The sequence below is a fragment of the Monodelphis domestica genome, chromosome 2, assembly GCF_027887165.1.
Source record: "Monodelphis domestica isolate mMonDom1 chromosome 2, mMonDom1.pri, whole genome shotgun sequence".
Taxonomy (NCBI): domain Eukaryota; kingdom Metazoa; phylum Chordata; class Mammalia; order Didelphimorphia; family Didelphidae; genus Monodelphis; species Monodelphis domestica.
Genome location: NC_077228.1, coordinates 80,953,542 through 80,979,403, shown reverse-complemented (window position 1 = coordinate 80,979,403; position 25,862 = coordinate 80,953,542). Strand labels below are relative to the sequence as shown.

The 25,862-nt window shown below is 38.4% G+C and overlaps 1 protein-coding gene across 5 annotated transcripts in view; it reads right to left on the bottom strand.

The window, feature by feature from the left end:
- The window catches only part of RGL1 (ral guanine nucleotide dissociation stimulator like 1), a 347,473-nt gene that overhangs the window by 142,728 nt on the left and 178,883 nt on the right, over positions 1-25,862 (bottom strand). The window contains exons 1-2 of one of the 5 annotated variants that reach the window (XM_001366704.4): positions 21,566-22,106; positions 20,336-20,446 (exon numbers count right to left, since the gene is read on the bottom strand). The exons of 2 other annotated variants lie outside the window; for them this stretch is intronic. In XM_001366704.4, the coding sequence (XP_001366741.1) occupies positions 20,336-20,446; positions 21,566-21,592 (138 nt within the window). In that variant the 5' untranslated portion in view covers positions 21,593-22,106. Of the gene's footprint in view, positions 1-20,335; positions 20,447-21,330; positions 22,107-25,862 lie in introns of those variants that run through there. 2 more of the 5 variants (XM_007480950.2, XM_001366649.4) reach the window with 2 other exon arrangements.

Here is a 25,862-nt window from a genome sequence, read left to right as displayed (position 1 = left end):
TGCTCAGTTCTCTTCCTACCACCTCTGTTTGTTCAAATCCTACCTATTCTTCAAGGTCCAGTCCAATCCAAGTACTACCTCCTCTCTAAAGATCCTTCTTTAGGATCCCTGATCCTTCCAAGTAGAAGTGATCTTCCCAATTAAAAGCAATTTGGTTTTACCACTCTCATGGTTCTTGCCCCATAATAACTGGTGATGTAGTGATTTGTGAGCATGTCTGAGCTCCCCTAGAAAGAGACCAAAAGCTCTTTTGAGGGCAGAAACAATATTTATTTATTTATTTATTTATCTCCCAATATATGAGGTACTCAATAAATCTGTTGAATTAATTATTTGTGAAAATATCATATTATCTATTTATTTTGACTTTGAACAGACATTCAAAAAACATCTTTTATTTTCAGTGCTAGGCAATAATAATAATAATAATAGCTATGATTTATATAATACCAATATGTGTGCCAGATATATATATATATATGTATATATATATATATATATATGCATATGTGTGTGTGCCAGATACTACGCCAAGTATTTTACAAATATGTCACTTCATCCTCACAAAAGCACTACCCATAGAGATAGGTGCTCTTATTATTACCATTTTACAGTTGAGGAAATGGAAACAAGCAGAAGTTAAGTGACTTGCCCAAGGGAAGATATAAACAAATATTGAAAAAGCTTAATTGTTGCTTTTTGTTGTTAAGCTAATAGGAGCATAATCCTAGGTCTCCAAGTCAGTAATTAGACTCCTAACATTTTAGCTCTGAAAGGGACCTGGAAGTTCCTTCTTCTTGTCCAAACTCCCTCAGTACTCCTGGGTGACTACCAACTATGGCTAGAAGTAAAGTGGAGGTGAAAGGTTGCCTGGCTCCTTGCCAGCTCCCTGAAGTAATCCAATTCCTCAGGGCAAAGTCTCCAGAGAAGATCTAAGTTCATTAAGTCCAAAGTGTGGTACTTTTGGATTCTTCCTTGAAAACACATGCCATCTAAGCCTCCAAGCTACAGGAACACACATTTGGAGGTTTTTGTGGGCAGTTGTTTTAAAAGAACCAAGCATTCCTAAGGTATAATTTAAAAGAAGCTGGCTCCGGGGGAAAAAGCCGAGGCATTTTAGTCACATGGTTTACATCTCTTACTTTCTCATGCCAACTTTTTTATTTTAGAAAGAAAAAAAATGGGTCAGCCTAAAAGAATTTTTACAACTGTCAGAATAAATATAAGGCCCATGCAACCGTATAAACTTCATTTCAAGGGGATTGTTTTCCCTTTGTGGTTTTAACTCTTTTTTTATAAAGGAGAGGAAAGAAAGGAGAAGAGAGCCAGAGAGACAAACTTGGTACATATCTTCCCCCCCTACCCCCCCCCCCCCCCACATCTTCTGCCTTGTCTGTGTCAACCTCAGCCAGAGATATACTTTCTAACTGCTATGCTTGTAAAAAGGCTACAGAGAGGTAATGAATGGAACAGGTCCTCTTCTAACACAGGATGGGTATAAGAAGGTGACCTTGGCCTCAAAGGGATGCGCCCTCCATTGCAGGCTGGTTCCAGTGCCACCAAAGTGTGAGTCACTATTTTCCAAGAAAAGCCTATTACCCTCATATTGATAGGGCCTTATCTATAGTGGTCTTTTGGAAGCCTTTGAAGGTTGGATGACCACTTGTCAAGGATGTTGCAAAAAATGTCCAGTGAGGCTTAGATTAAATGACTTCTAAGATTCTTTCCAACTTTAAGACTCTATGATTCCATAAAGAAAAATGCCCAACAAGCTTCCTGAACACCAACTTAGTTCTGAGCTGCCCTTAGGACCTTGGGTCCAGATCAGAAAGTGTAAATTGCCCCAAGTCTGGAGGACTTCTCACTTTTTGGTTACTATCAATGGCAATCAGATCCACTTTCACATTGGTTTAGAAGCTAATTTAATCTAAATCCACTTACATAATAAACAAGATTGAAGTCAATTTGTTTTTGTTTTTGTTTTCTTAAAAAAGAAGTGAGGTTTGGGACTAGGTGACTAGTATAATAAGATTAAACTAAATAGAAATACTTTAAAATTCAAAGCTTATAGGGCAGATAGGTAACTCAGTAGATTGAGAGCCACGCCCAGAGACAGGAGGTCCTGGGTTCAAATTTGACCTCAGACATGTCCTAGTTCTGTGACACTGGGCAAGTCATCTAACTGCCACTGCCTAGACCTTACCACTCTTCTACCCTGGAACCATTACACAATTAAAAAAACAACAACAACAACTTTTCATCTTTATAGAAATGGCTAGAACTTTTACTCTAGGGACATGTACTTTACTGAAGTTATTGCCACACCATTCAGAGGCATAAGGGGGAAAAGTCTAGCAGCGTATATGCAAACATTAGTTGTTATTGCAAAAATGATCTCTTATATGGCTCCATTTTCTCTTATAGAGAGATAAGTATTATGATGGTCCTTACTTGAGTATGGCCTGGAGCACATGTAGAATTTGGGATGTGAAAACAAGGTTTCTTTGTTTCACGGTAATATAGCCATACTAATAGTTGCATCGGAGAAGAAGGACTGTCCCTGCCCCTTGACACTTCTCCTGTCACTTCAACGTTTTCTCCCATTCACCAACAAGTCAATATACTTGGTTGTCCCAATTCTTAGTAAGTTATGACATCAAGCTAAAGGACTAGTGGCGCTATTGAGAACTGGTACCATCAATGCTTTTTTGCCCCAAGCACTTAAACTTCCATACATCTCAACAGAGTACAGCAAGAATAGGATCTTTTTTGATCTAGATATATTTTTATTAGTACAATCTCTGATCTCAGTACTTTTTTGGTTGTCAATTGTTGATATATGTTGGGTCTGTGGTTCAGTGAAACCCTCAGGATTTTTTTCTCCACAGAAATTGCTGTAGATATATAGGTAGCTACATATCCCTTAATCCTATACTTGTGCTGAACCTAAAAGCTTGTTCTTACCTATATTCTCAATCAATCAATAAACAGTATTTAAAGCACCTACTTTGTGCCAAAGTTCTCCAGAGGTAAGGTGGTAAAGATCCAAAAACAGATCCAAAGCCAAAAATTATACAACTTCTGACTTTCAGGAGCTTATATTCTTCAAAAGAGGGAGACAGCATGAATATTAAATAATACATCCAAAATAAGTATAAAGTAATTTATGGGGGAAGTCACTAGAGGACAGAATGGAAGGGGGTGGGCTCTGAAAAGACTACATGAAGGATCATAGATTTGGTTCTAATAGAACAATGACCATCTAGTCCAACCCCTTCATTTAATAATTTTTCAGATGAGAAATCTGAGGTCCAGAGAAATAAATAACAGAACTTTATTTAGCACCAAAGCAAAGATCCTGAGTTATGAATTGTCTGTACAGAAACTAGATAGTGATTTTGATTAAAAGATACTTCTTCCCCAAACTACAACACAGGATTTTCAGGAGGAAATTTCTATTAATTTCCACTACTATGGAGATTATTAAACAAAATAATGATTGCAATGCAAAAGATAGCGGTTTCTAGGATATAGCTATCAGTTCTGTTGGTTAAAAGCTGTCCCTCCAATTGATTACAAGATTGCTTCTCTTTTTTAAAAGAATGTTATACCTATTACTTAAGTAAGTGTGCAAGAGTCCTCCATTTCACATGTGTCACAGAGGGAGCAAGCAGTTGGAGAGTGTTTTCCTATAACACTCAATGTGACTAAATCATTTAAAAATATAATACAAGGGATTTCATTTTCAGTTACATTTATGAATATAAGCGTCAGCTAGTTTTGTGTCAGCTGGAAGACTGGAGTAAACAGGGGAAGAGGGTTGAAGTTAGAATATCAGGAAAAGATCTTAGACAATCAGGGTGGGCCACATCTGAATAGAAGGAAGGCCAGATAAGGGGTTGAAGAGCCAGAGTGTTTCTGGAAACTATTTTGATCTGGTGGAAAGGAGAGGAAGGAATAGGAACAAAAAGAGAATTTGCACCAAAGAAACGGAAGGCAAGAAGGAAGCAGCTGTAATAAGCAAATGGAAAGACAGTGAGAAAAATAGATCTTAGAGCTGAGACTCTGCTCTAGCAGGAAGGTCATGAACATGATGGAGAAAAGCTGAAAGAAAAAAATGTAGAGTGTAACAATAAGACTACTCAAAGAAGTATTTTATATGCCTACATGTTATTATGTCAGTGTGGTCACTTGGTAACATTCTTGCCTCTGGCATTAGGTCATGGGTTCAAGTCTCACATCAGAATCTGGCTTCATACCATGTGTTAATACCCTACTATAATAAAAGCAGCAGCTCTGAAACTTGAGAAGTCTTTCTCTGGGACATGAATTTTGTCTCCCATTTCCACAATCTGGTCTTGGGTTCTGATAGAAGTTAAGGATTGCAGGGGAAATGGGAATATTCTGTTGTCTCTATGAGCACTCTCTCTCTCTTTCTCTCTCCCCCCACTTTCTCCTTCTCTCTCTTTCCTTCCCTCATTCTCTTTCACTTTCCTTTTCCCAACCTTTTCCATTTATTTCTTTGTCTCTTTCCCTTTCTTAGTTTCTTTCCTCTTTCTTTCTCTTTTTTTTTAGACCCTTACCTTCCATCTTGCAGTCAATACTGGGTATTGGTTCCAAGGCAGAAGAGTGGTGAGGGTTAGGAAATTGGGGTGAAGTGACTTGCCCAGGGTCACACAGCTGGGAAGTGTCTGAGGCCAGATTTGAACCTAGGACCTCCCATCTCTGGGCCTGGCTCTCAATCCACTGAGCTACCCAGCTGCCCCCTCCTCTTTCTTTTACACAGAAGTCCACTGTATAAATCAAGGGAAAGAGGAAAAGAAAAAAAGATAATATATTTGCTGATTTAATAAATAGCATCTTGCATATAAAGGGAGTTGGGGAATGGGTGTTATTTTGCGGGTTCTTAAAATTCTCATCCAATTCATAGCTATAGGAACTCCGCACTCACAATCCATATCCCTATTAAATCAGAAAGGTACCAGGTTTTGCCCCAATTTTCAATGAAATTCTGAACAAGTCACTGAACTTCTCTGTGCCTCAGTTTCCTCACTCATGAAGTTGGAATAGATGATTCTATGAGTCAAAGATATGGGGATATCTAAGTAGCACAATGGATAAGTGCTCTAGTCCTGGAGTCAGGAGGACCTGGTTCAAATTGGCCTCCAACACTTCCTAGCTATGTGATCCTGTGCAAGTCATTTAATCCTGATTGCCTAGTCCTAGACGCTCTTCTTAGAGCTGATACTGAGGCAGAAGGTAAGGGTTTAAAACAAAAAAAAGTCCAGGATATGAAGGTCTTTCATTCATGGGTATCCCATCATACATGTACTTGTTAAGTCCTGGAAATGGTGGTGGGAAGAAATTATCTCCCCTGTGACTCTAAAGATGCCTTTAGGATAGTCACATAATGGGAGGCAGGGAAATTAAACAAAGAAAAACATTTTGTGATTAGGAGGAAAGGGGAAGAGATAATACAATTAAAGGTCTCTCCAGGAAGTTGGGTGGCAGTGGAGAAGAAAAAATTAATCTACACTTAGTGAAAGATACCACTTCATGATATCCTTAACACCCAGTGTCCTTTCTTGCCTCTCATATCTGTCACTGCCTGATGAAGTTTATTACCAAATCTAACCCTGTCAGGAATCTGTTTGGAAATTTCCTGTCTAGTTTGGGACTGAGTTGGGAATTAGGGCTTTCAGTTTTCAACTCAAAGTTTTTTTCCAATGTTCCAAAACAGACCTGAACTAGAATTATTAAACTAATAGCTACAAATAAACTTGTAAGAACAATGGCATTCTACCCTTTCTGTTTCTGGTAAAAGACAGTAAACACAGAAAACAGAATAAGCTACATGGTTCAGTAGCAAAATTAATTTTTAATTGGTAGTAGAATAGTTACATAAGCATTTAGCTGTACAGCTAAACTAATTTAATTTAGTGGGTAAAAATTAAAGCCAGAAGACCAAGTTACTTACTCACTGTATATTAATGAGCACACAGAAAAAAATATTTGTAGCACGACTAATACCAAAACAAAAAATAATACAATCCTGCTAAGATATATAGAAATACATAGAAATTCCATACAGAAATTCCAAAATAAAGATTAAAGTTTGTTACTATTAAAATGGAAAACTGGTTAAAAAGTAACCCAAGAGTATGGTAAGATTCATCTTTATTCATCAGTTCTGTGGGGAAACTTAACACCCAAGCTTAGAATCTGTGACAGAACAGAGAAAAATAAGATATTTTCTAGACATATACTCTAGATTTTGAGAGAATATATTTCAGTGTTTAGGAAAAGGATATTTAGGATCCTATGGCCCCAATTTTTATAAGGCAAATCAGCTGGGAAGGGCTAGGAAGCTTCTAAGAATAAAATCTTGGAAGAAGCAAGAAATGATTGATTCAGAAGAAATGAAGGCATTAGTTTAAAAAAGATTAATGTGGATGCACAAGGAACTCATCAAACAAAGATGTAAGCAAAGAAGAGGTAGCAAGAAATAAATTTAAAAGTATGCCTGGTCCCATAAGAATAGTGTTAGGAGTGATGTAGCTCAGAATAAGCTAAGTCTGGAGAGGAAAATCAATGACAACAAACAGGAGGTTGCTGTTATATTTTTTAAACTATATTTTTTTTAGTTCCAAGAAGAGATGGGGAGCACCCTTCACGCTAAGGGTGCTTAAGACACTGATAACTAATAATGTAAAGAAATTCAGATGTTCAACTCTAATAATTAGCTTCTATTTTCTCTGTAAAAGAACATTTTCTTTAAACTAAAAAGAACAGAAATAAACAATGAAAGATAAGGAGTTGATACCAAAGATAATCAGAGAACACTTACCCACCCTATAAGTTCAATCACCCAAATGAACCACATTGTAGGAACTGAATGAACTGAATGGTCCAATATGGTTGCTGAGCCATTCAGAGTGACTTTTGAAAGACAGGATAATTAGAGAGGTACCACAGGATTACAGAAGAAAAAATATTCCAATTAAAAACATAAGGAAAGAGAATAGAATCTGCAAACTATAAGGCCGTGAGCTTGATTATAATTCCTGTTTAGAATGAATTATTAAATGAACATCTAGAAATAGAAGCAATGATAACAACAATGACAATTATAAACCACTTTAAAAAAACCCTTACCTTCTGCCTTAGAATTGACACTAAGTATCAGTTCCAGGAAAGAACAGTAAGGGCCAGGCAAATGGGGTTAAGTGACCTGCCCAGGATCATACAGCTAGGAAGTATCTGAGGCCACATTTGAACCCAGAACCTCCCTTCTCCAGAACTGGCTCTCTATCTACTGAGCTACCCTGCTACCCTTAATTTTATACAAATTTAAGACTTACAAAGCAATGTGTCAGTAGTATCTCCTTAGAACAATTCTTTGAGGTAGGTACTCAGATAAGAAGAGAATTTTTACAGATTTAGAAACTGAAACTCAGTAAGATGAAAGATGCAGATCCACATTGCTAAGTATGAGAGCCCAATTTGAACTCTGGTCTCTTTTAACTCTGAGTTTAATATTCCATTCATAATAAATAATTCCATTTATAATAAATATGGCTTCATCCAAACTAACATTATTTCCATTTTTGACAAGAGGACTATTTGATGTAAACATATTTTAGATGGATTTCAGCAAAGCAGTTGAAAGCCTCTCATGCTATTCTCATTAAAATGATAGGAAGATGTAGGTTACTCTAATTAGGTGAATGAAAAACTAGGTGAGTGACTGGACCCATTGTGAAGACAGCAATGATCCAATATAAACCGAGAAGGTCATCTCCAGGGAATTATTATCAGTCCTGACTTGGATAAAGGCTCAGATGATATACTCTTCAAATCTACAGATGAGTCAAGTCAGAAAGAATAGTTATATTAGATGGTGGAATCAAGATCCAAAAAGATTTTTATGGGTTAGAACATTGGACCAAATCTAATAAGAAAAAAACATAACTAGAAGAAATGTAAAAGATTTAACTATTCAAAACTCTAGGTTCCCCAAAAAAGCAATTTCCAAAGTACAAAATGAAGGAGGCATGGCTAGTTTATCTGGAGGTTTTTTAATATATAAGCTTAGTACGAGTCAAGAGTATGATATGATAACCAAAAAAAGCTAGTGCTATCTTAAGAAATCATAATGTCCAGGGCTAGAGAGATGAAAAGACAGGTCCAATTGTGTTTTCTCTGATCAGACACCTGGAGTATTATGGTTGGCCTGGGGTACCACACAAGCAAGAAACTGATGAACTGGAGTCAAGACAGCAAAGAGGATGCTGAAAGATCTTGTTTTCAAGCAATATGAGAATCATTTGAAGTAAATGGGAATGTTTAGCTTGGAGGACAAAACTTGGGGTGGGGGAAAGATATACAACAGCTGTCTTCAGATATCTGAAGGACTGTAAAAGGAAGTGGAATACTTGGCCACAGATGAGAACAGCAAGTGGAAGTTGAAAAGAGGAAAAGTTACACTTGATGCAAAGAAAGTTTTCCTAGCAATCAAAGCAGACCAAAGGCAGAATAGGTAACCTCTGAAGTCTCTGGGTCTTTCTTCATTAAAGCATTCAAGTAAAAGGCTTCATTGACCACATGGATACATTACAGAGGGTGATCTTGTTCAACTATATATTAGCTGTGATTCTAGAGACCTCTTAATTAGAGAAAGTTCAGCTAAAGAAGGTTAAGTCTTGTATCACAGGATCATGTCATTAAGCAGGTGATCCTTCTGAAAAGCAGATTTACTAACAGAGCAAGGATGTTGACCAGAATACAATAACCCTTAGCATTTATAGAAACACATATGGGCATGTAGGGCAGGGTGGTCTTTGGGCAGCTACCAAGTATAAGGGAACTACCCCACTTGGTAGAAACTTTGATACCCTATATGGCCAGGAAGCTGTATTTGGAGGAGGCAGGGGATATAGCTTGGGCTTTGTCCCACCACAATCAAGTTCTGGCTTAGTTGCCTTTTAGGAAAAATGTAGCCTCACCCAACTGGGGAATGGGCAGTTAAGAGGAGAAAACTCTGGTAAATATCAGTCCTATCACAACAACAACAACAAAAAGTGCCAAAAGGTGCAACTCCTTAAAAATTTTTAACTGAGAGGTTCTGACATTTTTCCTAAAAGAAATTAACTTTCCTATTTGAGGCTGTTTGTGACAACCTCAAAGAAATTTGCCTATAATTTGCCATTATATCATTCAAACAGACTACACAATATAAGATAATTCTTGTCCTATTAACTATGGATTTTATCGATAATTATATAACAAACATTTATATAACACTTTGTGGCAGGTATGGTGCTAAGAGCTTTACAATTACTTTGTTGTTTTATCCTTACAACCCTGGTAGGTGTAGGTGCGATTATTATCCCTATTTTACAGATGAAGAAACCAAGGCAAATAGAAGCTAAGTGACTTGCACAGGGTCACCCAGCTAATAGGCTACAAAAGCTACATTTATTTGAACTCAGTTCCTGATTCCAGTCCACTGAGCCACTAGTTATGTAATATTATATCCCTTGAGAGTCGAGTTGAGCACCCTTTCTTTCCCTGTGGTTCACTTTATCCAAAGATTTTTGGTTTACTATAGTTTCTATTGGGGGGTTCCAAATGTCCCTTCATTATTAAATATCTACTATGCTCCAAGAACTGTGCTAGGCAGTGAAAACACAAAGACAACAAGCAGACCCTGCCTTCAAGAAGCTTGTTTTCCATTGAAGAGAAAATATCAACCCACAATTTCCATGGACAATTTTCTCAGCTCTCGGGGCATTTTATCGACACTTAACATGCAATCCACCTACAACCTGGTTTACCAATAGCCATAAAACATGCTGTTTTCTCAGCCTCGCTTCATTCTGTCTACAATAGTGATCAAAAAAGCTGGTATGGACCTAGAGAATTGCCAAAGCTTAGCACTCACTCCGGCCTGTTGGTCTGTGTATCTGACCACACAAGTTCAGCAGGACCACATCTAATTTTTTTAAGTCTTTTTTTTTAACCTCCCAAATATCTTCAGCTCCACAAACGAGAAGGATTTAGGCTGGTATTCATTTCCACTTCGTATGGAAAAAGCCTATTTGAGACCCAGAATTCAACAAAATAAAAGCAAAAATGGTTGACCCATTCACCCGTATGCAGGAAGCTGTGAAAAGCCAAACTTGTGGAGAGAGTTCACCAGGTCTAAGGGCAACCTTGTTGTGATGGACTGCAGAGAATGGACAACAGATGGCTTAAGCAGTTAAATGTTGAAAAACATAAGGTAATCAGAGTATTGGGGTAAAAATACACACACTGTAGAATGTTAACCTCAGAGGTCAGACCCTACAAAACAGAGCAGAAGATGGCTTTAAAGGGTTCAAGACAGCAAATCATTAAATCACTTCCAACACAATGTGTAGGAGCAAATTCAATTCACATCGTATAAAGAGAAGGTACAGAGCCAAAGGCACAGACTATTATCTTTCAGAACATATAAGACTAAATAAGGCCACATCTAAGGCATTGGGCTCCAATCAAGTTGCCTTGCCTTGCTTTTACAAAAGACTATTATTGAAAATGATAAGGTAAATCAGAGGACAGCCACCAGGATGTGGTCATTCAGGGCAGCCCAAGCAGAAAGAGCTAAAAAAATGAGGTTCTGAACATTGCAACAGGGATGGCAATGTGACCTCAGGGAAACACATTAAACCCTTAAAGTAACCTTAAGGAAAAACTGTGTGTTTGCACATGTGAGTTCAAATGCATATGTGTGTGGTATAGGAAGGAAAGAAACAGTGGTGAACGCAGAGAGAATTATACCATCCAGGAACTAAAGTGGAGGGGTTTTTTTGTTTTGTTTTATTTTGTTTTAATATGGGGCCTGAAGCTAGTATACATAGAAAGCCTCCAAAGGCAGCACTGGAAGCTGCCAGTATAAACAGTGTCAAAGAGAGTTTAAAGAAGTTAGAGGGAAGGAGGAAAGAGAAAAAAGAACACCCAGGCTGTCCGACCATAGAATGCCCTGAGCTCCTACCAACACAGTCAGAAATTCAAGAACTGTTGTTTAAAATGCAATGCTGTAATCACCATCTGTGGGTTCCATATTCATTCTCTCAGTGACATCCCAATTGAATTTTTTCAACTTATCCACAAAGTTCTCTCCAGAGCTGAGAAGCCAAGTTGTGCCCTTTCTGCCTTGAACATCCATCACTACCAATTAAGGGAACTTCTACAACTAGAATTCAACTTGGATTTAACTCACCTGTGCTTGGCCAAACAGGGTCATCCAATAAGGAAGGAGACTAGTTTAAGAAGGCTGAGAGTTTCACTTCAAGATGCACCCAACCTTTTAGTGACATTGTACCTAATGCAAAAAGATGGTTCACTTCCAAACTGTCCCACTAAAGGGCGTGCTGGTGGATGCTGCTGCTTCAAGGTGGTGGTATCTAACAGCTGGGGTTTGCATAGCTCTGCATGGATTTAATTGAGAGTTTGGGACAGAGATGCTAATAAAGATTTGCTGTATAAAGCACATTAATCTTATGTTGTTGTTCATCCTTTGTTTTCTGAGAAAACCAATGATATCACAATGCTGGCATCAGGGTTAAGATGAATAAAGTAGTGAATGATGAATGATGTCTCGACTAGTGTGTGAATTGGATTCAAGTGAGGCAGAGTTGCATAGTGTCCTCAACCTCACTCTCTCTTCCAGAAATACTTTTAGGGAGTTTATGCTGAATGTTCTTGCCAGTTATTAATCCAGATATTCTTCCCAAAGTCTTAGGAAGACCTCCACTAAAGAGAAACCTCCAATACAAAGTCTTCTACCAATACATGGAGAATGAGAGAATAACTCTAAACCTTGACCTATCTGACAAATCAGCACTGGGCCTTTTTAGCAACTCTTAAGATAGAATGGAGATGCACCTATTATTTTCAACCATTTAATCAGTTTTTAAAGGATATCCTCTTTTTCTAGAATATCCTTGACTCCCCATTCCCAGAAAAAGAAGCTATCTTGGAAGGGATGTTCTTCATATTACCTCTATCTCTTAGTATCTCTTAAACTCCCTTAAGGCTCAACAACAGTGATACAAGGCCTAACGTGATAACCCAAAGTCTCTGCATGCTCTAGGTTTTCTGTATTTCTTTACCTTTTACATGCTTTCTATTTACTTATTTATGTAAATCCTGAATCTACTCACTAGAATGTAAGCTTTTTGAAGGCAGGTACCTAGTAAAGTATCTTTTCACATAGGTGTTCAATAATCGATGAATTGACATTAGAAATATATTACACACATGTACATACATATATGTAGTATATGTACATACACATTACATATATGTGCATATGCACACACAAATATGGCCCTGGTGACTTAGGAGTCCTAAAAAAAGAAGACACTAATAATGCAAGTTATTGTACTATGTGCTAGGAATACAAAGATGAAAATTTGTTGTTGTTATTATTATGGTACAGGTTTTCTTAACTCCAAATCCAGCCCTCTAGCTACTAGAATAGAATGTGATAGAATAAGAGAGAGTCCCAACTTGCTTAAGGAAAATTTGAAGGTGATATCACATCAAGCTGTGAGTGTGAAGGGGGGAAATTGAGGACATTTTCATGTAGGTGATGAGACTCCAATTGAGACTCAAAGGAAAAAAACTTCAACAAGCAGTTGAAGTATATTCTAGACATAAAGGATAGCTTATAGGAATTCACTGGGGCAGTCCAGTCCAGTTTGCCTGGAATGTCAAATACATGAAGAGGATCATGATGAAATAAGGCTGTAAAGGAAGGGAGGAGCCAAGTTGTAGAGGACCTTAAATATCTGGCTATATTTTATCTTGAAGGTAATAAGTGAGCCACTGCTGATTTTTGAGCAGGAGGCAGGGAGGGGTGACATGGTAGATCCTACACAGTAGAAAAATAAGGTTGGCATCAGTGTAAAAGATAGAATGGAAGTCAAGAATCTATTAGAATAGACTAATGGAGAATTAATAAGAGCTTTAAAATGATAGCATTATGAATGAAAAAGAGGGAATGGATTTGAGAGATATATCGTGAAGAATCAGTAGGACTTAACAACTTAAATGAATATTCATCATCCAATTTCATTATGTCACTGAAAAACAGCATCTCAGAGTTCACAGAGGTCTCATTGGCCATCTTGTCCAACCCATACCTGAAAAATAACCTACACTATCCCCAACAATGGTCATCAAGGCTTTTCTTAGTAACTTTCAGTGAAGAAGAACCCACTACCTTAAGAGGCAATCCATTTAACTTTTAAATAGCTATAATTTGTGGAAAAATATTTATATCAAATATAAATTTGTCTCTTTTCAATTTCCACCTGTTGCTTTTAGTTCTACTCACTGTGGTCAAACAGAACAGGTTCAATCTCACTTCTATATAACAAATGAAATACTTGAAAATAGCTACCAATGTTTCCTAAGTTTTCTGTTTTCTAGGCTAAATATGTATAGTTCCTTGAAGTGATCTTCATAGAATATGGTCCCAGGCTCTTCCTCATTCTAGGTGCCATCCCTTGGCTTATCAAATTCTTTCTTAAAAAAATGTGATTCTCAGAAGTGAACTGAAAAAAGTATTCTTTATGGTCTGATAAGGGCAGATATTATCACCTTATTCTTTCTTAATGCAACCTAAGATTGTCTTAGCTTTTTTTAGCTACCATAACACACTGTTGACTCATATAAATTTGCAGTCCACTAAAAACCTTAGATCCATCTCATCTTGTTACTGTGAAAGGATAAATGTTTACATTGATTCTTATTGCATTTATCTTTTATTTGATTTGGCCCAATGTTCTAGCTAACTGAGATCCTGGGTCTTGTCATACATTGGTGTTTGCTGTCTTTCCTAGTTTTGTCAGCTGTAAATTGGGTAATCATGAAACCTAGTTCTTAACTGAAGTTATTGATAACTGCACAATGTCAAGTACTGGGCGTTCTCTCTAGGCATCAGTAATTTCAGTTTTTGAATTTGCTTAAAATGAGCTACATTTCTAAGTATCACCCTCCCTTCAAACAAAGTCCCCTTACCTTACCCCACTTCTGCAAAAGAGAGAATATCTTTATTCTCTTTGCATACCCTTTTTAAAGGCAGTGTGTGTGTGTGTGTGTGTGTGTGTGTGTGTGTGTGTGTGTGTGTGTGTATGCATGCATGCATATGGGTATAGGGGCTACCAACAAATAATTCATAAAGAATATGGAGATAGTTTAGTCCTTTGAGATTCAAAGCTCTCTAAGCAACACAGTCTGTTTTACCTTTCTACTTCCACTCTTACATAATTACACCCAAACTAGTTCTTAATTTGACTACCATTTACCACAAATACCAGGATCAATAATAATTCCTCTTGACTTCTGAGTAAGCTCTGCTTTCTTATTACCTGTCTCCCAATCTTTATTTAGGTCCACTAACTGTCAAATATTTGTTTGGACAAACTTACCAATGACAGCCTAGAATCACTGATCGTGCCTTTAAAATACCTTCACTTTGAACTGTACTTCCTGAGAATCTGATGCAATTAGCTTAATCATGAATCTGTGATAGTCTAAAATAGGTTGCCATTGGGGTTTGAGGGTCAGGCCTAGACACATGAGGTATTAGGTTCAAATGTGACCTCAGAAACTTCCTAGCTATGTGACTCTGGACAAATCACTTAAAACCTTTGCCTAGCCCTTACCATTCTTTTGCCTTGGAACCAATGCCTAGTATTGATTCTAAGAGGGAAAGTAAAAGTTTAAAAAAAAAGAAAGAAAGAAGGATAGGTCTCCAGGAATTATACTACCTAAAAGCCATGTCCTCTCCACCTCCCATCTAGTACTCACAACAGTGTTCTGTCTACAAAAATAGTTCAAGATCCCATCCTCTTGAGGACAGTAAAGTTACCCTCAATAACTGCTTCCTAAATGAGCAATGTAGGCTCATCAACAATACTTGTAACAAAGCCACACAAAAGTGTTGATCTTTTCCTCTTCCAAAAATCACCTAACACAATGGTTGGTTCATTAGACAGGGTCATTTTTCTTACAGGGGCAATACCTGAATAAAATAATCCCATCTAGTATCTTTCTGTAAGTCAAAAACAAGGTCAGTGATTCAAAAGTTTATACCCAAAGACTGTCCAACATAATCTTGCTGTCAGGGTCCAGGATGTACAAACCAGGAGAGTCTGCACCTCCCTTCCCTGTTTGTTTTACAACAAGAGTGTTCCCAAATGTGGACTACTTAAATAATAATAACAGCAATTTATATTTCTATAATCAAAAGTCTCTTTATGGCAATCCTAAGAAGGTGGTAGCATGAAGAAACTTCAGCCCAGAGATATGAGGTGACTTGCCCAAAGTCAGACTTAATTGTCTTAAGCGGCAGAGAAGAAATTATATCTCAGATCTTGAGAATCCAAATCCAGTTCTTTTGCAACTACATACTATTAACAACACAAAGCAAAACCATTAGGTCTTTGGATTAAAGAAGACACTTGACATCTGGACATGTAACATTCTGCATCTTCCCCCTTAAGATCAAATACTAATTCTATACAGAGAGCTGAATTCTAGAGTACAAATACCAAAACAAACAAACAAATAAATAAAAAAATGATCAGTTATCTAGGTTGCTTGGATAACAGGGTCAGTCTACTTGGCAGGACCCATGCTTAACTTTGTTCTATATAACATTGGAATTAAATTGCTTTTTAAAATGAAGCAAATCCCTTCTCCAAAGGAGTCTCTTTATAAATCACAATGAAATTCCAAAATTTGTAACTAAAAAGTACAATTGTCATCCAAAACACAGAAAGGAAAAATCCTTATGGCAAGATGGACTTGCTATTTTATCTCAAAGAAAAAAAGAAAAAACACTTTGTAGATATCATTTTTCTTTGATGAGAGCTCCCATCCACTCTGGTAATACCAATTTGTATTTCAAGTCTCCCATCATTTTTAACTCAGAAGAATGAAGTACCCTCTTAGAAGTTCTTATAATTCCCTTCCTTTCTGGGTCTAGCTGTCTTGTCTATACTTCATTTCAAAAATCTTTTTCAATCCTTGAAGTATTTCTTTAACATCTATTATGTAGCCCTCCCTGTGATAGTGGCCCTGTTGCTATAGAAAAGAAGCATAATATGTAACACTTAAAGAATTTATAAATTAAAACACGTTCTTTCCCTCTTCTCAGGAGTTCCTCAATCAATTAATGTGTCAGCCAAAGGAGATACAAAGATAAATATGGAACACTGACTGTACTTCTAATCCATCTCAGAAGTTCTTAACTCTTTGGACCTCCTTGGTAATTTGGTAAAGCTTATGGATTCCTTTTCAGAATAATGTTTTTAAATGCATAACATAGATAGGATTAGGAAGGGAACCAATTATACTGGTATTCCAAAAGTCTTTCTGCAGTTTTAATCTTTAGTAGCTTTCTAAGTTGTAATAACTTAAAACAGCTCTAAGACTTTTGGGATATCTTATGTTAAAGTAATCATGAATAAAGGGGGTTTTTTAAGTTCACAAAAACAATGTGAAGAACCCTTGGGTTATTATTTCTTCATTTCTCCCTCTACTCTCACTTTCTATTTAACACTAAAAAAAATGGATCCTTCTAGGAATTTTGAAATGGTGACATGCACAAGAAATTACTTCATCTCATTCAAAAAGAAAAAAAAAATTAAAGCCTGATTACTAAGATCCAATTAGTTGGGCCACATTTAGTTAAATTTAGAATTTCCTGACACCAAAGCAGAGTTTCAAAAAGTGGGGAAATTGGTATGCTTTCGAAATATGGTGTTGGAGAAGACTTTCAAGAGTCCTTTGGACAACAGGGAGGTCAAATCAGGCAATACTAAAGAAATTAATTCATACTATTAATTTCAAGGTCAAATACTTGAAGCTGAAGCTTAAATATCCTGGCCACATAAATGAGAAGACAGGACTCACTGGGAAAGACCCTGATGTTGGGAGAGATCAAAGGCAAAAGGAGAAGAGCTGGGCAGAGGTTTGAGATGGATTGACAGTGTCATAGAAACAATGAACATGAAATGGAACAGATTTCAAGACAGTGGAGGACAGAAGGAGGTGGTATGCTATGGACCATGGGGAAAATAAGAGTTGGACATCTCTGAACAACAAAAATAACAATAGTATATTGGAAGCATCAAAGGGAATGAAGGAACAGATTCTGAGATAGTGTGGAGACTAAAAGAAATGCTATACAATGGAAAGGACATTGAGTTTGAGTTCAGAGGGCCTGAATTTAAATCCCAGGTCTCTTATTTATAACCTAATTTTGGTTAAACTCCATCCAGCAACAACCAAGAAACCAGAGGCTGCATGCATATCTTGCCATCTGTTCTACTCCCTGCTCCCTCCCTCTCCCTTTTACTTTTTGATCTAGAAATAACAATCTTTGCTCCTGGAAAGGGTGTGGTATCAATGGCCTTATGGCTCTACTCACAATCCCTTTATCTTCCCAGGCTAAAGCTCCCTTCCTTGGCCATCACTCCTCAAATATGCTGCCTAGCACTTTTGTATATTTAGCCCCAATGCAAAATAAAAATCCTTTTTATTTCTTAACACAATGCCTTGCACATGGTAAACAGTTAATAAATGCTTTTTATTTCATTCATTCCAATCATTTCACCTCTCAGGATCATGGTTTAATTCATCCATAAAGTGACAAAATAATCTGAGGTCCCTTACAGCTCTAAATCCTATGTTCTATGAGCACTTGTCAGGAATGTTGTAGAGGAAATTTGGAGCAAGCACAGGTTGGACTGGATGACCTCTGAGATCCCTTCTAACACTAAGATTCTGTAAAAGCTCTAAACAACTTTTAAGTACTGGTCACAACAAATTAGACATTATGAATGGGAAAGCATAGTCTCCTCCATCAATTTGGGCAGTTTTTCTGTGTTCCTAACCCTTCTAGGAAAAAGCTGCTGGTGAATGAGTGTGTGTGTGTTCACAGGTAATGTGGAGTATGATAGGTGGGGAGGTATAGAACGACAGAAAGAGGAAGGTGAACCAATAGAAAAGGAAGGAATAATAAATGACTGGGGAGGTCTATATAAACCACAGCCCCCAAGCATCTGTTTGGAGGAATGCCTAGTTAGCCTTTCCTCCCTTGCAACATGATTCAGTCATTTACTGCTATTGTATTTGGCTAAAAACTAAAAGTGCAACCCAAGCAAAATGAACAGTGTCATTAGAGAGGAATAACCCTGTACCAGAAAATGTAATGACTTTTTTGAAAGCAGCTGTGATTATTCAGTAGTTATGATTCATTTCAAAATAACCAGAGTGACCAAACCACACTATGTATGAAAAACATATAAAAACCAACAATAAGATGATGACTGTTCCAAATTCTAGTTCTGCTTTTCTTGTTAGAATTGCTGATGAAGTACATAGTTAATTTTAACATGTATGTCCCAAGTTAGATGCCCATTAAGTGGATGAACATCTCCAGTTCCTATTTGCTAGGTTCACTGACTTGCTGACCAAAGCTGAAGAGATTACTAATAATGACCTTATGGCATCTAAGGGGCGGTACAGCTGATTTAAGTACAGTATTTGGGATACCCTCAACCTTAGCTGCAAGAAGAACACAGAATATTAATGCCAGCTATCATATAGTTAAGGAAATGGTTTTTAGATGTCCTTTTTTAAACTTGGGGGTTGAAGGGGCATTGTTTTGTTTCAGTTTTTTAGATGAGGGGTGGGGATGGGGCAGGAAGCAAGGCTACATGGCTTCCCTGTTTCCTAAGTAGGAAGGCTTGAGTTATTTTTTTCTCTTTTCCCATCCCTCACATGCTAACCTCTCCTCTCAAATCTTTGCAGGCCACCCATGATTACTGTTTAATGCAGTCTGAAATTTCCTGAAAGCCCAAAGAATACAGAGGTACATAGTTGACATATTTAATACTTTACCTACACAATACAAGATCTTGAATTGAGTATGGTATGGTGGGAAGAAGCTGTATTTGGAGGCAGAAGACCTTAGCTCTGGCATTTGCCATCTGTATGACCTTGACAAGTCACTTCCTTTCTCTGGTCCTTGATTGTTTTTTTTTGGTTTTGTTTTATAACCCTTACCTTCTATCTTAGTATCGTTTCTAAACTTGAAGAGCAACAAGGGTTAGGCAATCAGAGTTAAGTGACCCCTGGGTCACACAACTAGGAATTAACTGAGGCCAGCTTTGAAACCAGGTCCTCCCAACTCTAGGCCTGGTATGTTCTATCTACTGTGCTACATAGCTTCTTCATGGCCCTTGGTTTCTTTCTTTATAAAACTAGGGAGATGAACAAGATGATCACTAGGTTTGCTTTCCTTCTTATAATTTATGATGATGTTAGGGTTTATCAAGAACAAGGCCAGGTAAAATGACACCTGATCCACATGGCAAAACTGTTCCTTCCAGGGGACCTAAGCTATCACCCAGTCTTCCACCAAGTCCATCTTGCCACCTTTCTAGTTCAAGATCACTTTGTTTATGTTGAGCAGATGATGAATCTCTTTCATTTCTCAGAATGTGATACTTACCCAAACCTATCACTGACTAGAAAGGTGTCTTCTTCTCTTTTCTTCTCTCTCTGTCTCTGTCTCTCTCCCCCCTGAACCCATTCAGGAATGAGCCTAATGACTTCTGGTTATAAATCTGAACAGAACAGATATGATCTTAGCACATATTTTAAAATTTCAATGAGAAAAGAAACTAATTTCTGGAAAAGTAACATCTCTCAAAAGCCCAGCACCCTATATATGCAATTTGAAGGGAATGGAAAGGTATTTGCTTCCATCCCTACATGTAGAGGAAGAGTATAGAAAGCCTGTCACTCACTGAAGAAAGCTGATTCGATGTGGTCTATTCTCTTGGCACTCTGTGTTCAGTACTTGAAAATACAGGAGTAGGATGGGAGAGTTATATTGGGGAGGAGGGGCAGAGTAAGGGCCAGAGTGATGCTATGTGGGCAAAGTTTGTTTATCTCTCCTATTTCAAATTCTACTATCGTTCCTTGTCACTTTGTGACACTGTTCTTTACCAGAATCTGTTTGCCTGAAATCCCAAGGGAGTTTTAAGAGGTTTTGAATTATTGACAAGTCTAAAGAAAGAGCTTTTGAAAACACAAGGCACAAAACCAGCCCTGTTTTTTATAATCCAGTAGAAAATTTTGGTTTGTTGTCAGTTTCCTTTCTATGAGAAAGTCTATATCCACAGACCCACAGACAGTTGCAGCAAGTCCACCGCTGCTGCAAAGTTCACAAAGCTTCTTCAGCTTCCACTGGGACAGTGTTACTCACCCCTAGCCATCTTGCTCCTTTATTGGCAGCCTGTTGAATTTGGACTCTTTTGAGGGTAACATGGTAAACAGCTCCTTCCTCTACCTCTTCACCCCAGTCCTGAATCGAGCTCTGCCAGGGAAGGGAGAGAAACAAAAAGAAAGAAAGGGGAGAAAAAAAAGGAGTGCTTTTCTTCTTCTCTCTAACCACAAAGCCTTCAGCTGCTTTGCTGCCTACAACTGTGTCTCCCTCAGCACTCAAGGCACAAGATGAGTCGTTCAAAACAAATATAACAATCAGAACAACCCACTGCACACTGAGATAGAGGGAATGCTGAGATTTACTTGGCAGGCTGCCTTTTTCTGTGGTATCAGGATCCCCGGACTTTTCCATTTAGTTATTTTTCCTAGACTCTCACATATTTTAAATAGTTTTTTTTTAAACACAACTTTCTCCCCCTGAAGAATGAGGCTTGGTTTAGGATTAGACACACACACACACACACACACACTACCACCCCCAAGTTAAAGGGGAAAAGTCACTGGAGGGAGACTGTACTCTTTTAGATGTCTCACAAAAAAGCAAACAAGTGTGTAAAATGTGAGTTTTCATTTCATTGAAAAGGAATTATTACTGTTACATACACACACACACACACACACACACACACACACACACACACACACACACACACACCCTTTAAGATTTTGGAATTTTATAAGTTAAACGGGGTGGGAAAGTTTTGTTTCTGTCAGCTAATGTGGCAAGTGAGGGGAAAAAGCATCACATCATGATGCACTTGCAACTAAAACTTTCTCTGAACCCATTCCCGGTTTCCTATGTCCCCAACTAAACCCAAGCTTCATATTAAAGAGTCCTGAACTCGAAAAGGCAAAAACAAAAACCTGAATTCCCCCAGACACCGCTAACTTTGCTTTCCCTTTTCGGAAAAGTTTCCCTTCAGTGCCATAAATTTCTCACACACACAAGCACACACAAATTGTACACACACTCACAAGACAACTGCTGGGGAGGTAAGCATCATTTAAGGGCAGCATACACCCTGAGAGTCAAGAATCTGGAGCTCTCCTGCCGCTGATAGCCCTCCAAGAAGCTGCACGCAAATATGGAATCAGATGGCTCAGTTCGCTCCTGAGAGAGTCCAAACAACTGGAGGAAAAAAAAGTGGGGGCGGGGGAGGTCGATTCCCCAGCAGAGAAGTCTCTGGAGACGTCAGAAAGTTCTAATTACCATTTTAGCTTTCCAAAGCAATTTCATTCTCAGTTTTGTCTTCAGATTGTGGCCGCTGCATGATGAATCCTGCTCAGAAGCAGAAGTGGCTCTTCTTTTCCCTTCTTGTAATTCTTCTTGCACACTTTTCCCCTTCGCGGGCAGGCAAGCAGGCGGACACAGACACACGAACACACGGACTGACGAACACACACACACGAACACACACTCACACACTCACGCTGCTGCTGCTGCTGCTGCCACCGCCACCGCCGCCACTGGTCTCTGCACCCCCCCCCTCTCTTGCTCGGGTTCTGCTGCAGTCAATTCATGACCACAAAGAACTGTGCGAGCAGAGGGAGCAAGCGAGAGCACAGAGAAAGACTCCTCCCCACGCCACTTCGTGATGTAAGGTTTTCCTGTTTATGCTTAGGAACTTACGCTCCCTTTCTTAAATTCCATATACAAAGTCCCGGGGAGATAGTTTCTGGAGCTTCCGAAACCTTCCAGAGGCTATCTCACCAAAACAGCCCTTAGAAGTTTATCTGGGCTCTGCTGGTCACCAGGTGCCAAAACAGAAATGTGTGCCTGTGCCTCTGTGTGTGTGTGTGTGTGTGTGTGTGTGTGTGTGTGTGTGTGTGTGTGTGTCCATGTTTTTCCCCTCCCTTGGCTAAAAGAGACAAAAAGAGGGGGGTGGGAGGTGAATGGGGAGGAGGATTAGTAAAAGTTCTATTATCTGCCTGTGTAGACTTCTATGAATAATTAAATCTGAGCGACTCCAATGAAGCATTTAACGATGTAAAATAGGGAGAACGGGAGCCAGGAGGTTTTTTAAAACTTCATGGGGTTTTGAAAGAAGAGAGAACAAATTGGTATTCTGTAAATCACTGCCAAAAGCTATGCCTTGTCCTGCATCAGTCAATGCAGGAACCAGTCCAGGACATCTTCCTGTCATCCAAAAATGATCCTGTCCATTCACACTGGCAATTGACTGGTGGGGGGAGGGAAGAAGCAGTGACAAACCGTGGAAAGAAGGCTTGCTGATGGCTCCTGAGGTTCCGAGGTGCTTTGTGATGAAGTCACCATCTGTTGCATTTTCCATACTGTAACACTGAAGTGTCAATAATAACTACATAGAAAACCCCTGGTGAAAGAAATGGCTGAACTGATGATCATTATCATGATGGACAGGTCAGCTGGCAGCACAAAAGAATATTCCTTTCCATGCCCCTCAGCCTGGGCTCCATTAAAACAATGCTAAAAGTCATCTAGAGGTATAGAATGAGAACTGGAACAACTCAGAAGTTAGGCTAGATTTCTAACTCATTTTATAGATATGGAAACTGAGCCCCCAACATGTTATGTGCATTCTTTGATTCCCATGAAGGGATTTCCAATAATTATAAATAGTATGAACCAGAAGAAGAGGCTGTGTAGCATAGTGGATAGGGAGCTGTCCTCCAAGTCAAGGAAACTCAGATCAAGTTTTCCTGGCTTTAATTCTGCCTCTGACACATACTGGCAAGGAGACCCTGAACTTAACCTCTCAGTATTCTAGGCAAACTCTCTAAGACTGCTACAATTTGAGAAGAAGGTATTAGCCTGTATGGGTAGGAATTTCCTTACCCAAGAATTCTCTATTCCAATGAAATTTAAAGTCCAGGCCTTAACCCTATGTGCCAGAAATCCACACCTTTCATTTGTATCCTCTAAACCATTTTCCCAAGCTCCTATCTTTCATCCCATCTGGGTTATCTATCTTTAAATCAGACAAATTCAATTTTTATAAAACCCTCCCACTAATGGCTATTCCTTTAGGTGCTTTGAATTCCCAAGATCTATCCTTCTTTCAACCCAGCCCCATTCACTCCAAGCTCTCATTCATTGCTAATAATAAAAACTTAAAACTGTAAAATAATTTACAACCATTACCTCATCTGATCCTCAAAGTAATCCCAGCCCCAGGCAGAATGAGTGAGAGCATTATCCTCAGGTTACAGATGAAAAAGCTGAAGATCAGGTCAAGTTAAATGACTAGTCCAAGATCACAGGGAATTCATGACTGTCAGGACATATACCCAAACTCCCTAGCAATCTCAGCCCTCTCTCCACTGTACTAGACTGCTATTAACATACCTCCCTCACATAAAATACATAAGTCAGGGTATAAACTTAATTTCAAACCATTATTTATCTCTGGAGAGGGGGAGGGTTGGAGTTGAGGTTGGGGAAAAAGAAAATAGGTGGTAATAGTAAACAACTGCCACTTCAGTGATACCAGACAGCTCTGGCCACTTCACAGTTCTGGTGTGTGAGGCCCTATAATCCTATGAAAGAAGGGATGCCAAACCTGGGAAAATCTTCCTGGATGGGAGATCTTCCTGCCTAGATTTAGAACTCCTCCCTCTGCATACTCATTCTTCTCCCTAATAATTAGTTTATCCCTGTTTGCCCTCTCTCCCATATGCTTGTACAAACTAATAATTATAATTTGGTCCTTACAACAACACTGTGAGTGGTGTCCTTTTGTTGTGTTTATCTCCCTGTTGCAGAGGTGAAATGACTAGCCCCAGGACACATAGCAAGAAGTCTCTGAAACAGAATTTGAACCCAGGTTTTCCAAGCTTCAGGCAGCTAAGTGATACAGTAAATAGACTGCTGAGCCTTGAATCAGGAAGACCTAAGTACAAATCTGGCTTCTGCCACTTGCTGGATGACCCTAAGCAAGACACTTTACTCTTTTTGCCTTTGTTTCTTCATCTGTAAAATGAACTGGAGAAGGAAATGTCAAACCACTTCAGTAACTTTATCAAGAAAATCCCAAATGGAGTGACAGAGTTGGATGTCACTGAACAACAACTTCCCAGCTCCAAGTCTAGCATTCTATCTGAAGAAGTCCTACCCAGCTCATCATGAAGCATGTATTTACTCTGTGAACCAGTACCACTATGAAAAGGTGTGGATGCATACCATTTTGGTGATTTTAATGTCATTTTTCTCGAGAGACTGATTTAAAGGACAATTGTTTCATCGATCTGTTTCTATAATATGTCTAATCATTTCTAAGTGTGTGCCTAAAAACTAATCCGCTCATCAGGAAGCTGGCCCTATCCTGAGGAAGACTGTGTAATCACTTGCTTGTATTGGTCTTAATATAGACCACATTTTTTAATCCTAAATCTTACTTATATAAAATTTAGGTGCAGCCTATAATCATACTCAATCTATCCATCACAAGTATTTATTAAGCACTTAGTATGTGCCAGGTACAATGCTAGGGATACAAAGACAAAATTAGACAATCTCTGCTTTTAAAAGAGTTTAGATTGTAGTACTTCACACTTCTTTGTTAAGCTGGCCTTTTGTGAGTTACTTGACCTTTTTGTGATTAATTTAACTTTTATAGATACTTAATACCCTTTTGTATTAGATCTAAAAATAGACTTAGCTTAAGTTCTAGTTTCACTATAAGGTATGAGTTAAGTACCTTCATTGTTCAATCAGGAGTTTACAACTTTATCTTCCCCTAAAATATGTCTAAATATGGGTGGAGTAATGTAAAGTTTCCAAGACGTTCCTGATTCTTGTTAGACCAAGTATCTCCATTGTTACAATAAGTAAATAGCTAAATCAAATCTTCTAAAGTACAGTCTGAGTAGTTTTTAAGATTCACAATAGGAAACATGTTCACACATAAGTACAGGATATAAACAAAAATACAATGATGGGGGGGATATGAATGAAGGAAGGATACACAGATGAATGCAATGCGGTAGAGGTAGAATTAACAAGATTTAGCAATTGATTGGATATGGAGACCTACTGAGATAATTAATTACTGAAGGAGTCGGGAAAAGCCTCTTGAAACAAATGAAATGGCACAGGTACTAAAATGCAAAGGGAGCTAAGGGTTCCCAGAGGCCAAGGTAAAGAATATAGAATATTATCCTTGCAAAGGCCCATGAAGACAGGAGAGGGAATAACATGTGGGAGGAACTACAAGAAGGCTAGTTTGACTAGCTCATAAAAATAGGTGAAGGTGAACAATGTATAAGAGTTTAGAAAGGTAAATTAGAGCCAGGTTGTGAAATGCAAAATTGGAACAGTTTGTATTTTATCCTAGAGACAAAAGGAAACCACTGGAGTTTATTAAGCAGAAGTCAAAACTTTGATTAACAATATTAATTTGAAAGCTATGTGAAGTCTAGATTGGAAAGGAAGAGCCTGGATCTATGCAGACCAATTGGGAAACAGTCTAGGTAAGAGGGGATGAGGCTCTGAACAAGAGCAATTAGGAGATGAGTACTGTGAACCTTAA